A 16,322-nucleotide genomic window follows, 5' to 3' on the forward strand; every position below is an offset into this window, starting at 1 on the left:
CTCAATGGAAAATGATGCATAAGACAATCATACAAAACATACAGACATAGAGTTTTGTTCTGTATTACTCTGAATCTTGAATGAGGCAACCATTAAAACACAGAAGCCCAAATTCAGCTGTTTCCTTTCCCCGATCATCATCTCTGAGATCTAATACAAGCTGTGAAGAATTGAACAGAGACTCAGCAGTGACTTTGCCTTTGTTTATCTGCACGTGTGATTTGTAAATTCATTTTACATGTTTGACAGGAACATGGTAGTCACTGAGGCAAGCTACAAACCATGACAATGATATTTTTATTATCCTAAATCTTAGATTTTTTTTCCCTGAAAATTAAGCAGAAAAAATGGAAACGCAGCAGTTTAGCTGACATTTTAGAGCCTGTCACACCACGGTGGCGTCTTCCTCTGTGTAAATCACAGTCATGGCTGTAAATGCCTGACTGGAAACTCTTTGATCACTGTGAAAAAAATGAGACAGAGGGAAAGAGAGGGAGAGAGGGAGAATGTCTGCATTGCACTGATGAGGTGCACTCCAGGTGTTGCCAGGTCATCTTTTTTCCAGCTGGTATCTTTGGGTGAATTTAGAAATCTTTCTAACTCAGAAACTTTGTGAAAGGTGTCACACTGACCAAATCTGGTCAGTGTGACAAACCCATGCTGCAAACCCATCATTTTATCTGCATAATCGCGTCAGATTTTTATTTGGAAAAATACCTCAGTAATATAACTACCCTCAACACACACACACATACACACAACACACACAAATGCATCACACACTGTCTCAGTGTGATGGGGGTGTAGCAGCCCAGTAAAAAAAAATGCTGATAGATCTTCAGCAGGTATATGTCACCTCATCCTGCTCTTTGATAGGCACAGACACTTCCCTTTAGCATGGGACTGACAAACACACACACACACACACACACACACACACACACACACACACACACACACACACACACACACACACACACACACACACACACACACACACACACACACACAACCACCCCTTTTTGCCCCTGTCACACAGTTATCCTCTGAGGTTGTGTCCAAACTACCTTGTCAAATCTGAAAATGCATCATTTTGGCTTGTCACTTTTGATAAAACTGCTGCTGTCTAGTCATTCAAAAAAAAAAAAAAAGTCAAGGTGTGAGATTGTGCGTACTGACACACAGTATAAGTAAATGTCGAGAGCGAGAGATGATGTGACTAAATAGACCCACAGAAACGCAGTGGACCGACATCTGGACTCAAACGTTTCAATTCCTGAAAATACTAGCATGGATGCAAGCTGTTTTCACACGTGGACAAGATTTTCAGATTAGGCTTTGAGTTGCATAGCAAGATCTGCCTTAACGGAATAATTGTGTGAGAAAGAGTGTGTTAAAAGGAGATAGAGTAAATGAGAGGGGCAAACGTACTCACTGTAGTCACACCCAGAAGATGAGTAAGATGCTGAGCAAAGCACAAGAAAGGAAGAAAGACGTCTCACAGAAGCCTTAAATAGTACAAATGAGTCCTAGTCTCTATTTAGCATGTATTCGTCAAAAGGAACAGGATGTGTGTGTGTGTGTGTGTCTGTGTGAGAGAGAGGCAGCGAGAGAGTTTACAGGATCGGTGTTGACGCTGTAGAGTCTTGTCATCCCCCTACTGTGAGAGTGTGAGAGTGAGAGTGCAGTTTACCAGCCTCCTGAGCTTCTGACCTCTTCCAAGATGTCCACATTATTATAATACTGCTGCCATTAACTGCCTCTGTGGGTGTGTGTGTGTGTGTGTGTGCGTGTGTGTGTTGGTGTGTGATCAAACCTTTCAGGCAGCTAAGGTGGATCCTCAGTGGATTAGAAAGATGTCTCAAACAACAGTGAGACATCACAATGTGACAACAAACCACATGACTGAAAAGGATCTTTTTGTTTTAACATTACAGTAAAACTGTAATTTAACATGTGAGCATGTTTGTGAGAACAAGTTACTACAGCGGGAATCTAGCTTGACAAAATAATGATGGGCATGACAGTGAAAGGATCATTCCAGTGTTTTTTTTTTCATGTTTAAGCCCATTAGCCTTGAATCTCGTGCAATTCGGATGTGTGCTTAACATTTTCCAAAGCGTACCATAGATTTCAGGCTGACTTCCCACCTTCAAGGCAGCAGCCACCATTAATTTCCATTTAGTTCACTCAGTAAGAAAATCAACTAGATTGTTTTTGTTTGAGGATATTTGCTAACCTGCTCAGCATGTGTAATCAATCAAAGACTATAGTATTTTGTCCTGTTTATTTACTTTTCTTTATTTGTTACGTCATAGTGCCGGGGTGATGTAGTTTCAAGCAGGACTGTTTGCTTTTCTTTGGACACCCTGATATTCAAGATATGAGGTTGTGCTGTTGAATAGACAGTAAAGAAGTAACAAATTCACATTATTGTTGAAAACAGCAATATCAACCATTATCCTTGTATGTTTTTGTTAGGCTTAGGTTTGATTGGTTGACTGCAACCGTTTTTGCAATGGTTTTGGCAGTCGTCAGAGTTCACACGGTGGAGCTCCCATTAAAGCTGCACAACATGTGGTGAAACAAGTATTTCAGCTAAGGCAAGATAAAAGAAAATAAAGTGGACAGTATATCCATTATAATATATTGCTTATTTGAAGAAAGTTTAACTACCCCACAGACTGACCTTCACACATGCAGGAATGAAAAGTAGTGGCTGCAAATGTGAAAATGTATGCATTTTGAAAAATGGTTGGCAGACATGTGAGGTATAATTAAATGGGCTAAAACATGCAAAGTCACCACTACGGCCATAGATCCCTAGTATGAATGAGGGTGTGTGAAGTGTGTGTGTGTATTAGGTTAGTTACAGGATCATCTCCTACCGTCAATGAGGTGTGAACCCCAGACTTCTCACGCCCCCCACCACCACCCCCTTTACACCAGCCCAGGTGTCAAAGCCCCCACTGAGGTGACACTTATCACTAGTCTGGGAAAGAGCTGCTCTGCAACAACACATGCACACACACAGACACACACTCAGATACCAGAGGACGACTTAGATTGGAAAATATCTCTCCTTCTCACCAGATATTACGGCCTATAGATTATCAGGTCTGGACAAGGATGATAAAATGACTGCATTTCCGTGATGACGCAGAGTCATGGCAACAGTGTGAGCAGCACTGGTTCAAGAACTGTCCTTTAGGCTTTCTAGCTGTCTCATCTCTGTCTGTTAAACTGTCCATTCAAAGATGTTGCCTCTGTACTATTCACTGGTCTACATTATCGGGCTCACTGGCATCGTTCAGCATGTTGGGCCTCATCTCAAATACTAACACAGATGCACACTCACTCCCATATTTATCTATGACTACCTGACTGGTGTCTGTTTTTAGGCTGTGTATCTTGCTCTGTTCTCCCTCCTCCTTTCCTCTGAAGATAAGTACGTCACTCACACTACAGAGGATGTGTGTGTGTGCAACTGAGAGAGAAAGTGTATGTGTGTGTGTGTGTGTGCTGACAATTGGGGACATTGAGTCACCAACTGTAGGGCAGATAACACAGCAGACAGACAGAAACATCAGTGTCAAGCACCAGAACCATTCATTTTTGTCATGATTATGGAAAACGTAGTAAATACACATTTATTGTGGTAGGAGCTGTAGAGAAAGTACTTTGCTAACATAAACTCAGTGGAAACTTTTTCTGAAGTTCCACTATGCGACAGCAGACTTAAACAGGACAAACATGCAAGCATGCCACCAATAGAGTACAGTATATAAACATTTGTAAAGGACAGTAGTCAAATGGTTGCAGAAGTGACCTTGTGACCAGAGGGTCAGTGGTTCAAATTCCTGGACTGCCTGGCAGGGAAAGTGGCTGAGAAACAACAACTGCCATCAAGACGCAGTAGAGCAAGGTATCCATCACATCACCCAGTCACTGCAGTGGATCTGTTCACATAAAATCAGTGGAAATCTGTTCATGTTTATCTTGGCAGTGGCTGGAATATAACTACAAATGGTCTCTCTGCTCCAGCAGAGAAATGAGGAATGGAAATGAGGTGTATCTACTGTGCGAATTAAACCTCCTGATTATAAAATGAGTATTGTGAAAGACAGCTTAAAAACAGCTGACACACTGTAGATGGCAAACAGAGGTTGTAAAATTCCCACGTACTGAGAATAACATTCTATAAAACATCTTAATGTGAACATTTAATCAAATAAGCCCCTATAATGTGAAAGTGTTTCCATTACTGTCAACCCCACTGATAGCTTTTCAGTCTGTGCTGCTTGTTTTGGTGTGCTGGGCTGCCTGCTCGAGTCCCTGTGGCTCCCTCTATTGTAATTGTTTGCACACTTAAACTGAGCATGATACGTTAACATGGTATTTCGGAGCTTGTTGCTGTGAGTTTGTTTTGGAGTCAGCTTTGTGCCCTCTTGACTGCAAACTGTATCCTGTATTATCTCAGAAACAGATGCTACAACACAGGAAGCTATGTTTTTCTATTAGACATCCCAAACCACCTCAGTTATTATATCACATTTGGATTCAGTGTGCTTCTCATATGAGGTCTCATATGCGTTTTGAATCTCCTCCACGTTAAACAAAAAAAAGCTGAATTGCTCATAAAAATGCATGATTTTGTGTTTTTGAGCTTTTGTGTTGTATAACTACTTGGGGCAGTTATTCTTTTCAACAGACTGGACAGCATATGTTGTGCCCAAGCTGATATTTTATCCTATGTTGCTATGAATACTATTAGTTTCTCCTCACCTGACAAAGTGAAACCTGCAGCTTTCATTTGCTGACTCTGCTAAACTGCTTTTCATTTGAACTCTTTAGTCACTGAAAGGAAAAGTTACTGCCGGCAGCTTGTTCAGGAAGAAAAAGCCTCCGCTGCTCTGTTGTGACTCTGGACTCCTCACTGACTCCACTGTCTGTACACGCTCACTGCAGGAGTGAGAGGCTGATCTGCTGAAAATGTGCATGTATTAGAGGGTTTGGCTGAATTGTACTACTACGAGTCTAAATAAGAAAGGGAAAAGCTCATTTCAAGTTCTCTCTGTCTGTTTTGTGAAACTTTTATGGCAGGCTTTATTAACCTCCTCATCCCATTTTGTCATGTACAGTATTTTAATTATACTGTATGAGAACAAACCATACATATACACATCAACAGAAATCTCCTGTGACCCTATCTGCATATAAAGCATAAAAAGAGTAAGCCATAATAAACCTTAACGTGTATTTAACGCCTCTGGACATTTTTTTAAACAATGGCTGCGACTGTTTGTCTCAAGTTGTTGCTTTATCAACAATAACGGCTCCCCATGTTTATCAGTAAAAATGGAACATAATTGGTGAGTATCTCTTGTGCTGTCTATATAATCAGTGTTTTCACATTAAATGAAGGTGTCTTGACTTTTTGGATCCCAGTAATAGCAGGTTGCCATTTCTTGTGGAACCTATGTAGGTAGTCTAGACACTAGTGCTGTAATTGTCACTGTAACAGGGTGTGCAATCGCATGTGACATCCCTATGATAATAGCTGTTGTCCTCATAATTGGTGTTATCCATTCTGCTGTCCCTGTAATCTGGACTGTCCCACATGAGGAGTCTTCCAGGTGACACTTAGACTGCCACCAGCAGAGACGACGTTTGACGTGTCGCGACTCGGTATCGAGGCCTTCACATGTAAATGAAATTTGATGCACTGATGTAAGTATTCGTCACACCTGCCTGGTGTCTTCATGTGGTTACCATTTAAAAACTATTTAAATTAGTCTTCCTTTACATTCTGGCCTTTGATGATCAGATTTTATCCCAGACCAAAAGATCCAAACCCCAGTATAATGGGCTGAATAAATAAATAACTAAATACAATCAAGACTAAGGATTATAAGCATAAAGTGTTTACATGTTTGCGTTCATAATTGTGGTAATGTTAACACAAATATAACTCTAGTTAAAATAAGTAGTGACACCAAATCAAATCCATATATGTTTCTCATGAGAAGGACATTCTTGTCAGCTTACACACAGAATAAACCATATAACGGCACACTCCAGTCTAATGATTTATTAGGATGTTTTGGCAAGCAACTGCATTTTTGAAGCATATTTTCTTTATTTATACAAAACATGCACTTAAAAAGCCATCAACCACCTGATTGCAATTATGTTAATTATGAAGTTTGTACCATAACCAGCACTTCTGGTGTGTGTTTACTACTTCTGTGTTTCGGTAGCATAGATAAAAATACTTTTAAAACCAAAAGACACACACAGGGAGGAAAAGAAAGAATAAAATACTATAATCCCAAAACGTTATGGACAATGAAAACTCAACACACTCAGCCACACACACCATTTCTAGTCCCACAACTGTGTTTTCAAAGGAGAAGCACATTAAAATTATTTTTCATGTCTATGACAGTAATGTGTGTCCTTAAAGCTACCCTAGATCCAAGGGGTCCTGGCTTATTAAACCATCTCAGCTGTTCACAGAGTCAGCACACAGACATTAAAACAAGGGTACGAAGAGGTGAAAAGAGTAACTGAGCCATCTAGTGTAGGCAGGCAGGAAGCACAGTACACAGCTGAATAAAAGTGGAAGTAATCACAAGCCTCTAATTTGAAAGGTAGATTGCCTGCCTCCATTTTCACAAATATCTTCTCATAGATTCTGATATTATTGATCTTCAGTGTTTGTGTGTTTGATTTGTACCATTGCATTTTCAGTTGTATGCTTGAGCCTTTGTGGCCATAAGGAATCTGCATTTAACTGTGGCAGTAGTATCAGCATGTTTGAAGGCTGTAATGATTACAGGTCCCAATATTTTCATGACTTGTTTTCTGTTAGAGTTTATTTGAGTTCTGTTTATTTTTCTGCATGGTTCACTTTTAAGACCGTTTAAGATCTTTCTAATACCACACAGAATGCAATTAAAGATGGATTTCACAGTTATACTGCCCTATACATGAAAGATATCAGTGAAAACCGTTAGGGATGATGTGGCCTTTTTTTTTTTTTTTTAACCATTTAACATGAACTAGACCTGAATAAGCAGCAGTAAATGGATGGATGGATAAGTGGATGGTATGATCAGCCAATTAAAAAAAAAAAACTATTTATATTAGGTCTACATATGAATTTTATATAACATCAGACATCTTGAACAATGGTACTGGAGATTTTCTAGCCAGTTTTTGGTAAACTCACATCACGATATTTAAAACTTCGGCAATTGAATGAGTTCCTTTAAAGGCATTCATTTATTTCAGAGCTTTTGAAGACCTGCAGATGCTGTTTGAATTCATGTGCTGCTGCTATTGCTTTAATCATCCAATATGGAAATGCTATATTAATTTAACACAAAACAATGCGACACATGGAAAATCTGTTCTCATTCACAAAATGTTATCTTTTATTCAACCACAGATCACTGTTAAAAAAAAAGCCAATGACATAACTTTTATTTTGAATGGAAGGAACTTCGTGCTTCCTTCTGCTGAGACGAACCAGGCGAGGAAGACGAACTTGAGTCGTCGTCTCCAGACGAAAGGACTTCGCGGTGAAGTAAAAAATACAAACAAACAAAAACTATGAACACTGTCGAAAAGAAGCTGGCGGACCTGATGCGCGAACACCCGAATCTGTACGATCAATCGCGGCGTGACTACAAAGACAGTCTGAAGGGGCATTTGTCGTGGAAAGAAATCGCCAGCGCCATGGGAAAGTCGGAGGAAGAGGTGAAGCTCAAATGGAAAAATCTGCGCGACAAGTTCTGTAAAGCGAAGAAGCGAATGGCCAAGAGAAACGCCCCCCCGGTGGACGACGAGGAGAACCCGGTGGAGAGGCCCGTCCCGGTGCTCTACAACCAGCTGGCCTGGCTGAGCGCATATGTCAAACCCAGAGAGGACACTGGCATGGGAGAAAGCAACGAGGTGTGTGTCAGCCTGTCTGTTATTTATGGATTTAAAACGTATCCACGCCTTTGGTTTTAAATTACTTGTTAACGGACCTTACCGGTCATTAGCTAACTACTGTCAACTTACTTAGGCCTGCGGCAGCACAGCCACTGCTAGCAATTGGTTAACTGTAATCATATTTACTCCATGATTAATCTATACCCAAATATACTGTAGCTGTGCACGTAGTTATATATCTCTAACGCTAACTACATTTATTGTTTCACTAGCTAGACATTGAAGACAGCCATCATTATGTCACCTGCTTCTCAGGATATCCGGCTGGGGTTTTCAAAATAAGAGATTTTGACTTCTCATAGCAGGAAAAGTACAGGTGAATAAAGTTTTGTTTAAGATAGCTCGGTTCCATGAAGTGTCCAGGAAGTCACCATGTAAAGTGACAGGAACACCCTGGAACTGGCTCTCTTAAATGGAATTCAGTTGTTTTTGAATTACACCGGTGCTCTTCCTTGTATGACAGGCCAAAATGTTAAAAAAAAAAGGACAAATGAGCAAGCATAACTGGGTGTGGGTGTGCACAGTCTTTTGAATTTGTCTGTGCTCTGTGGTGGACAAAATATGTTGTACAGTACAGTGTAGGCTGTGTTTGGCTGTGATCACCCTCAAAAGAGAAACTTGCTGTGTCATGTCTTCATACCACACAGGTAGCTGGAAGTGCTGATGACCTGGAGAAAAAACGAGATAAAGACGAGAAGGAGCAGCACTGTCCCCTGACAGTCGTTAGTACCTGTTTTCCTCTTGCAGAGTCCTGTCCAACCAACCATCAGGAGATGGGAGTCTCTCTTAAACGTAAAAGGCAGGCAACCACAGAAACTGAGACAAGTTCTTTAGATGCACTCACCAACGTCCGAGATGAGGATGAACTGTTTCTTCTCAGCCTTCTGCCCTCACTGAAGAGGCTTACCATTAAAAAAAGAATGGAGGTGCGGATGAAATTCCAGCAGGTGCTTTATGCTGCAGAGTTTGAGGACTAAAGAGCTCAAAATGCACAAATAAGTTGTTGGTGTTAGGAGTTGTTTTTGCCATATTTATAATTTATGATTCATTCGACTTGTAAATAGTTTTTTTTAACAATTAGAACTTGTGAATATTTATTTTTGGTACATAAAATAGGTCTAATTGATTATGTATCAAGAGCTTTGTGTACGGGTTTGAAAACAGAAAAAATGTGTCTCATTTTGAATGTAGGTGATGGAGCTGGTCATTTCATACTAGTTATCAAACTAGAGTAACCAAAGAGTTATTAGTTAATTAGGTGCACATGTACAATGGCATGCAGTGCAATCAGATACAACAGCCTCATAATAATGCCCTCTTGTTTGAAGCGGATAATGTTCATTCGTCTCATTTTCATCTCATTTTTGAGGGTGTATGTTGTGATATTGTTGTATTAGACTGTATTACTGCATTCTGCTTTTAAAATTTTTGTCAACTCCCATTTAAGTAAATGGAGCTAATGGAGCCGTTAGACAAAACATGTGCATGTGTATCTGTTAAACTGGTAACTCAGAATAATGAAAAATAGTTAATTTCAGTGAAACACTTTTAAATGACTGCAAATATGAAAACAGATGTTTTCTTTAACTTTTAAGCTACAAATTGGGGAAGTTGTGAAGTTGGGAAAATCATTCAGCTTGCCAGTGCTGCCTCATTCATTTCAAATAATGAATGAATTTAGACAATGTTCACTGACTGTGCATAAAGAGTTCTCCTTTATCTTTCTGAAAGGATTCATTCTACTGTAGATACTTTACAAATAAATATAAATAAATTATTTTTGCTAGCTGCTGCTAAAATGTGTTGGTGTCATACAATATAGGCACAGTCGAGTGATCCAGATGTACATGAATGATCACTCCATTCATATATTTCTGATTATAATTTGGCACCTGCTCTTACTCATATCGACTGAGATCTTTAAAGAAGCAGAGTAACAACAGAAAACAACAAAACCAAGAGTAATTCATGTCTCGTGATACTGTCTAAGATCTGTTTACAGTGATGCTAGACACAAGAGAAAATGAGAATCTATTTTCTCTGCAACATGTTATTTTTTTTTTTTCAATCAGTCAATTGTCCAATTATACAGTATGTACAAATGTGCATATTCTATGGTTAAAAAAAATACAGATTGGAGCTTTAAATATTTGTATTTTTATTATTCATGCAAGTTCACAAACATCTCTTTTGTCTTTCATCTTGCTGCTCATTCTTTGCATCCTGTTGGTTTTCAGCGAAGTAATGGCTCTCTTCTTAGATTTCACTGAGAGTACTTCATGGCTTCAGTGATACTATTTCATTCTTTCAGCTGCAAAGTCATTCACTTACACACACACACACACACACAAACACACACCAATCTCTTGATAGTCTCAACAGGGTTCTCCCTCTCTGTTCAATCCCCAGTCAGCGATTGGTTGGTAAGAACAAGCCTGACCCGCCTCTCTTATGTTCGGCTTTCAGGAAGTACTGTTTTATCAACATTTGTATGTTTTCATTCATATTTTCATGCATTTCATTCACATGTGCAGTAATGTGTGGGTGTGCATGAGTGCTTTCCTCCTCCTGAGTGCGTATTTTCTGTCTGTCATCCATCAGCTACCCCCATCATCTCCCTCTCCCCTCCTCTCCTCTCCTCTCCTCCTCGCTGTATTTATCCCCCTTCAAGCCTCCTCCCTCCTCTCCTTTCCTTGTCCTCTCTTTGCTGTGTTACTCCCAAACCCCTCCCCCTCTCCGAGCCTTCCTGCTCTCTTGTCATTGGGTGCTGTGTGGGGTGATGGTTGTGGTTTCTGTCGGTGATGTCTCCAGAGTGTGTACCGGTTTACTGCTTCAGAACTGCAGAAGCTCATGTTGATGTAGCAACCCTGCAGCACCTCCAGATTAGATTAGACTGATTCTGATTCTGATAGATCGATAGATAGATAGATAGATAGAAGACTATCTGTTCATTATTGCTGGGGAAGTAACAGTGCCATCTGAAGTGTCTATCATGGGATATCTGGTAGTGATGGCTGATCGAGGCTTTATTGAAGCTTCGACACCTGATTCAAAAAAATGGTTCATTACCGGAGGCTTCAATGACACAGTGCTCGAGTATGACATCTAGTGGTCAATAAAATGAAGTGCAATCAAGATGTGTCATTTATTGGTTCATGGATTGTTTGGCATTTGATTTGCCATGCACATTCTTGTTCGACTACACTACATGTTTGTATGGTTTCAAGCTGACACAATAAAATACATATATTAAATATATATATTAAATACATAGGCTATATTATTTGACACGTCTGATTGTTGTAGGAAACAGCTATATACTTGGCCTGATATTTTGTGTTATGAATCGTAAGCTATCCTAAAACAAGTCTAGATAGTCCATAGCTTAAAAGATGTTGAATACTGGGTGTTCAGTCCCCATATGGCAAATGTGACGATTCATGAGCTAAATAACACGCAGTTCTGACGGGAATCGAACCCACGCTACATTGTTGCAAGACAACTAAACCAATGACAGGGTTTCAATACTGAATGAAGCAGTAAAGTGGTTCATACATCATAAATCAAGTGATTTCTCCTAAACAAAACACACATCTGACTCCGAGTCTGACTATCATGAAGCTAGACACATAGTACTTTTCTGTTTGACTGCACCAGATGGTAACGTGGTTTCAAGTAGATTATTAATAATAATAATGATAATGGAAAACCATGTTTGTTATTTTGAATGGCTGATTGTAACCCTACATAATCTTCACTTATATTTGGTGTTGTGAAACACTGAAATGGTGCTGGTACATTCATGAGATGTGCTCTACAGATACAGACTGATGTAATTTTCACATGGCACTGGTGCAAATACAGATTGTATCGTATGTTTTGGGCTTCGTTGGTAAAGAGTTTTATGTGTACGTGGGTAAAAAGGGTGTGCTTGAAGAACAGGGCAGTGGGTGTGCTTGTGTAACTGAGTTTTTATTAAGACTCAATTGGTTTCTTCTTTTACAAACTATTTCCCCAGCCTTGGAAAAAACCCGTTCATACCGCACAGATGAGGCTGGGGTACACAGAAAATGCTTGGCTACTTGATACAGATTTGGGTATCTATCTAATTTATATGGTATATATCTATTGCACTATCTACACTGATTCTCCAAAAATACGCTATCAACACTACTAACTCTCAAAACACCTAACAACTGTAACTAACCAAGCTACTCTGCAAAGAAAAATTCAAATGATCCCCACTATATGGAGCTATCCTATCTCTGAACACACAAACCGAACCAATCAGGTGATTCGTATGACGGCCGAAGCACTCACCTGCTTACGGCCGTATTGCATTTTTTATGACATTTTTAGGTCTTACAAAAATATGACTTTTTTTGCCATTTTTTGATGCCTTACTATATTATGACGTTTTTTATGACATTTTGAGGTCTTACAAAAATTTGACTTTTTTTTGCCATTTTTTGACGCCTTACGGCCGTATGACATTTTTTATGACATTTTGAGGTCTTACAAAAATATGACTTTTTTTGCCATTTTTTGACGCCTTACGGCCGTATGAAGTTTTTTTTTTATGACATTTTGAGGTCTTACAAAAATATGACTTTTTTTGCCATTTTTTGACGCCTTACGGCCGTATGACGTTTTTTTTTATGACATTTTGAGGTCTTACAAAAATATGACTTTTTTTTGCCATTTTTTGACGCCTTACGGCCGTATGACATTTTTTATGACATTTTGAGGGCTGACAAAAATTTGACTTTTTTTTGCCATTTTTTGACGCCTTACTATAGTATGACCTTTTTTATGACATTTTGAGGTCAAAAAAAATGTTGACTTTTTTTGGCCGATTTTGACGCCTTACTATACTATGACGTTTTTTATGACATTTTGAGGTCAAAAAAAATTTTGACTTTTTTCTGCCGACTTTGACGCCTTACTATACTATGACGTTTTTTATGACATTTTGATGTGAAAAAAAAAATTGACTTTTTTTGGCCGATTTTGATGCCTTACTATACTATGACGTTTTTTATGACATTTTGAGGTCAAAAAAAATTTTGACTTTTTTTGGCCGAAAAAAAACGCCTTACTATACTATGACGTTTTTTATGACATTTTGAGGTCAAAAAAATTTTTGACTTTTTTTGGCCGATTTTGACGCCTTACTATACTATGACGTTTTTTATGACATTTTGAGGTCCAAAAAAATTTGGACTTTTTTTGGCCGATTTTGACGCCTTACTATACTATGACGTTTTTTATGACATTTTGAGGTCAAAAAAATTTTTCACTTTTTTTGGCCGAAAAAAACGCCTTACTATACTATGACGTTTTTTATGACATTTTGATGTCAAAAATTTTTTTGACTTTTTTTGGCCGATTTTGACGCCTTACTATACTATGACGTTTTTTATGACATTTTGATGTCAAAAAAATTTTTGACTTTTTTTGGCCGATTTTGACGCCTTACTATACTATGATGTTTTTTATGACATTTTGAGGTCCAAAAAGATTTTGACTTTTTTTGGCCGATTTTGACGCCTTACTATACTATGACGTTTTTTATGACATTTTGAGGTCCAAAAAAATTTTGACTTTTTTTAGCCGATTTTGACGCCTTACTATACTATGACGTTTTTTATGACATTTTGAGGTCCAAAAAAATTTTGACTTTTTTTGGCCGATTTTGACGCCTTACTATACTATGACGTTTTTTATGACATTTTGAGGTCCAAGAAAATTTTGACTTTTTTTGGCCGAAAAAGACGCCTTACTATACTATGACGTTTTTTATGACATTTTGAGGTCCAAAAAAATTTAGACTTTTTTTGGCCGAAAAAAACGCCTTACTATACTATGACGTTTTTTATGACATTTTGAGGTCCAAAAAAATTTGGACTTTTTTTGGCCGATTTTGACGCCTTACTATACTATGATGTTTTTTATGACATTTTGAGGTCCAAAAAGATTTTGACTTTTTTTGGCCGATTTTGACGCCTTACTATACTATGACGTTTTTTATGACATTTTGAGGTCCAAAAAAATTTTGACTTTTTTTAGCCGATTTTGACGCCTTACTATACTATGACGTTTTTTATGACATTTTGAGGTCCAAAAAAATTTTGACTTTTTTTGGCCGATTTTGACGCCTTACTATACTATGACGTTTTTTATGACATTTTGAGGTCCAAGAAAATTTTGACTTTTTTTGGCCGAAAAAGACGCCTTACTATACTATGACGTTTTTTATGACATTTTGAGGTCCAAAAAAATTTAGACTTTTTTTGGCCGAAAAAAACGCCTTACTATACTATGACGTTTTTTATGACATTTTGAGGTCCAAAAAAATTTGGACTTTTTTTGGCCGATTTTGACGCCTTACTATACTATGACGTTTTTTATGACATTTTGAGGTCCAAAAATTTTTTGACTTTTTTTGGCCGATTTTGACGCCTTACTATACTATGACGTTTTTTATGACATTTTGAGGTCCAAAAAAATTTTGACTTTTTTTGGCCGATTTTGATGCCTTACTATACTATGACGTTTTTTATGACATTTTGATGTGAAAAAAAAAATTGACTTTTTTGGCCGATTTTGATGCCTTACTATACTATGACGTTTTTTATGACATTTTGAGGTCAAAAAAAATGTTGACATTTTTTGGCCGAAAAAAACGCCTTACTATAGTATGACGTTTTTTATGACATTTTGAGGTCAAAAAATTTTTTGACTTTTTTTGGCCGATTTTGACGCCTTACTATACTATGACGTTTTTTATGACATTTTGAGGTCCAAAAAAATGTTGACTTTTTTTGGCCGATTTTGACGCCTTACTATACTATGACGTTTTTTATGACATTTTTAGGTAAAAAAATTTTTGACTTTTTTTGGCCGGAAAAAACGCCTTACTATACTATGACGTTTTTTATGACATTTTGAGGTCAAAAAATTTTTTGACTTTTTTTGGCCGAAAAAAACGCCTTACTATACTATGACGTTTTTTATGACATTTTGAGGTCAAAAAAATTTTTCACTTTTTTTGGCCGAAAAAAACGCCTTTCTATACCATGACGTTTTTTATGACATTTTGAGGTAAAAAAAAATTTAGACTTTTTTTGTTCGATTTTGACGCCTTACTATACTATGACGTTTTTTATGACATTTTGAGGTCAAAAAAAATTTTGACTTTTTTTGGCCGATTTTGACGCCTTACCATACTATGACATTTTTTATGACATTTTGAGGTCAAAAAATTTTTGACTTTTTTTGGCCGATTTTGACGCCTTACTATACTATGACGTTTTTTATGAAATTTTGAGGTCCAAAAAAATTTTGACTTTTTTTGGCCGATTTTGACGCCTTACTATACTATGACGTTTTTTATGACATTTTGAGGTCCAAAAAAATTTGGACTTTTTTTGGCCGATTTTGACGCCTTACTATACTATGACGTTTTTTATGACATTTTTAGGTCAAAAATTTTTTTGACTTTTTTTGGCCGATTTTGACGCCTTACTATACTATGACGTTTTTTATGACATTTTGAGGTCCAAAAAAATTTGGACTTTTTTTGGCCGAAAAAAGCGCCTTACTATACTATGACGTTTTTTATGACATTTTGATGTCAAAAAAAAAATTGACTTTTTTTGGCCGAAAAAAACGCCTTACTATACTATGACGTTTTTTATGACATTTTGAGGTCCAAAAAAATTTTGACTTTTTTTGGCCGATTTTGACGCCTTACTATACTATGACGTTTTTTATGACATTTTGAGGTCCAAAAAAATTTGGACTTTTTTTTAATTTTTTTTGGCCGATTTTGACGCCTTATTATACTATGACGTTTTTTATGACATTTTGAGGTCCAAGAAAATTTTGACTTTTTTTGGCCGAAAAAGACGCCTTACTATACTATGACGTTTTTTATGACATTTTGAGGTCCAAAAAAATTTAGACTTTTTTTGGCCGAAAAAAACGCCTTACTATACTATGACGTTTTTTATGACATTTTGAGGTCCAAAAAAATTTGGACTTTTTTTGGCCGATTTTGACGCCTTACTATACTATGACGTTTTTTATGACATTTTGATGTGAAAAAAAAAATTGACTTTTTTTGGCCGATTTTGATGCCTTACTATACTATGACGTTTTTTATGACATTTTGATGTGAAAAAAAAAATTGACTTTTTTTGGCCGATTTTGATGCCTTACTATACTATGACGTTTTTTATGACATTTTGAGGTCAAAAAAAATTTTGACTTTTTTTGGCCGAAAAAAACGCCTTACTATACTATGACGTTTTTTATGA

At 37.5% G+C, this 16,322-nt stretch overlaps 1 protein-coding gene across 1 annotated transcript; it reads left to right on the forward strand.

Moving 5' to 3' along the window:
• Nucleotides 1–7,541: 7,541 nt before the first annotated feature.
• LOC121181713 lies at nt 7,542–10,069 on the forward strand. Its single transcript, XM_041037807.1, has 2 exons — nt 7,542–7,959; nt 8,649–10,069. The coding sequence occupies exons 1-2, from the start codon at nt 7,618–7,620 to the stop codon at nt 8,976–8,978; spliced, it is 672 nt and encodes a 223-aa protein (XP_040893741.1). The 5' UTR covers nt 7,542–7,617; the 3' UTR covers nt 8,979–10,069.
• The last annotated feature ends 6,253 nt before the right edge of the window (nt 10,070–16,322 follow it).

Source organism: Toxotes jaculatrix, chromosome 1 (assembly GCF_017976425.1).
Source record: "Toxotes jaculatrix isolate fToxJac2 chromosome 1, fToxJac2.pri, whole genome shotgun sequence".
In the NCBI taxonomy this organism is placed as follows: domain Eukaryota; kingdom Metazoa; phylum Chordata; class Actinopteri; family Toxotidae; genus Toxotes; species Toxotes jaculatrix.